Source organism: Myotis davidii, unplaced genomic scaffold (genome assembly GCF_000327345.1).
Source record: "Myotis davidii unplaced genomic scaffold, ASM32734v1 scaffold1157, whole genome shotgun sequence".
Taxonomy (NCBI): domain Eukaryota; kingdom Metazoa; phylum Chordata; class Mammalia; order Chiroptera; family Vespertilionidae; genus Myotis; species Myotis davidii.
Genome location: NW_006288436.1, coordinates 62881 through 64886, shown reverse-complemented (window position 1 = coordinate 64886; position 2006 = coordinate 62881). Strand labels below are relative to the sequence as shown.

General features: G+C 50.1%; 1 protein-coding gene across 1 annotated transcript in view; it reads right to left on the bottom strand.

Moving 5' to 3' along the window:
- Positions 1 to 386: 386 nt before the first annotated feature.
- The window catches only part of LOC102774555 (NACHT, LRR and PYD domains-containing protein 2-like), a 9871-nt gene continuing 8251 nt past the window's right edge, over positions 387 to 2006 (bottom strand). Inside the window, exons 5-6 of the mRNA XM_015561740.1 lie at positions 1665 to 1832; positions 387 to 775 (exon numbers count right to left, since the gene is read on the bottom strand). Of these exons, the coding sequence (XP_015417226.1) occupies positions 442 to 775; positions 1665 to 1832 (502 nt within the window). The 3' untranslated portion in view covers positions 387 to 441. The remainder of the gene's footprint in view (positions 776 to 1664; positions 1833 to 2006) is intronic.

Sequence of the window (2006 nt, the reverse complement as noted above, 5' to 3'; positions counted from 1 at the left end):
AATAATAATAATAATAATAATAATAATAAATTGCCCTCACTGGTGTGGCTCAGTTGGTTGGGCGTCATCCTGTGCACCAAAAGGTTGCTAGTTCCATTCCCCATCAGGACACATGCCCAGGTTGCGGGCTCCACCTCCATTAGGGGGCGTGCAAGAGGCAGCTGATCTATACTTCGCTCTCCCATGGATGTTTCTCTCTCTCCTCTCCCTTCCTCTTTCTACAAAGCCTTAAAAGATCAAATAGAAGAACGGCAACTCCAAACATCGTGCTTTGCTTTTTATTATCCCGAATCCTTGTGAAAAAAAAAACAGACATTTGACATAAAGTGGGCAGGTGGCTCGTACAGAACATACTATACACCAGAGAGCGGAGCGCGTCAGCTCCCTTCTCCACTTTGACCCAGTAATTACCATTCGGCCGTCAGGTCTCCGCCAGAGAGACTAGTAAATAACGGGAGTGTTATCTTGGGGCGTAAAGAAAGGGAATTCGCAGAAGGAGCTGGCCGCTCTGGCAGCCTTGCAGTCAATGTTCAGCTTGGGGTTGCTGTCCCTCACTTCCTTCAGCAGCTTCTGGGTCTGGGCGCTGGACTCGTCGGTCCTCAGCCGGAGCCTCTTCAAAGGGCTGGATCTCTGCTTCAGGGCCTCGAAGAGCACGGTGACCCCGTTCTGCCCCAAGGAGTTCTGGCCCAGGTCCAGGACCTCCAGCCTCTGGTTGCTGGCCAGGGCAGAGGCCAGGTCCTGCCAGCAGAAAGACGGGAGGGAGCAGCCACAGAGCCTGTTGAGGAAGGAAACCGGGGCCAATCACTCTCAGAACAAGTCCTCATTGGGACCCTACCGGGAGCCAGCCACACTCTGGCCTGCAGGGGACCTGGTAGTGAAGAAATTGGGGGAATTGTTTTCTTCATGGAGTTTATTTTAGGGACATCGGCCATCAAGACATGCTGGTTTTTATCTTTATTGTTGAGATTATTACAGAGGTCCCCTTCCCTGCCCCTCCTTACTCCTCTCCACCCTGTTCCTACCTTGAAGACCATATGAACAAGTTGTTGGGATAAGTCAGCCAGAGAGAAGGATTAGGTAGGTTGATGGTGGTCAGTGAATTTTGTTGTTAATACTCCCCCGGGGATATTCCATCCGTTTATTTTTAGAGAGTGGAAGGAAGGGAGAAAGGGGAAGAGAGAGAGAGGGGTGTGTGAGAGTGACATTGATTGATTACCTCCCACACACACCTGACCGTGGCCAGGGTTGAACCTGCAGCCCAAGTACATGGCCTTGACCAGGAATCAAACCCACAACCCTTTGGTCCATAGGCCAACATTCTAACCACTGACCACACCAACCAGGGCAGTCAGTGACTTCTTCCTTGGGAAGATGATACAAGAAAGAAAAACTAAAGGACAATGAAGCTGCACATCATAACTAACAAGAAGCAGTATAGGTATCCTTGAAACCCATCTGCACCAACTACATCCACTCCTCCAGCTTCCTGAGTGCCTTCGTAACCATCCACTGACCTGCACTCACTTTCTGTTGGCATTTGCGCCCAACAGTGGGCCAGGAGTGGTTCTATCACTCTCCCCCCCACACACACCCCATCCCCTGTCCAAACTATCTCAGAGGTTAACTAGTTCCAAAACACCTGGAACAGGCACAGAAAGACCTACCCCAGGCATTTGAGGTTGCAACTCGGTTTCTTCAACGCCTCACAGAGAAACCACAACCCAGTCGCTATGGGGTTGAGACTCAGGTCCAAGAAGGTCAGGCTGGAGTCTCCTTGGAGAAAGTCGGAGATGGGCTTGCAGCCGCGTCTGGTTATGCTGCACTGGCACAACCTATGGAAAAGACAGTCAGAAGAGGGGTCTTCTGCCTGGAGCCATATACTTCCGGTTAGGTTTGTGCATAACAGACAAATGGAATGATGGTTATGTTATTGCTACCTGCCTGGGGGGTAGAGGGTGAAACTGACCTTTGCCTGCTTCCTTTTATTTATTTTTTAATTACATTTT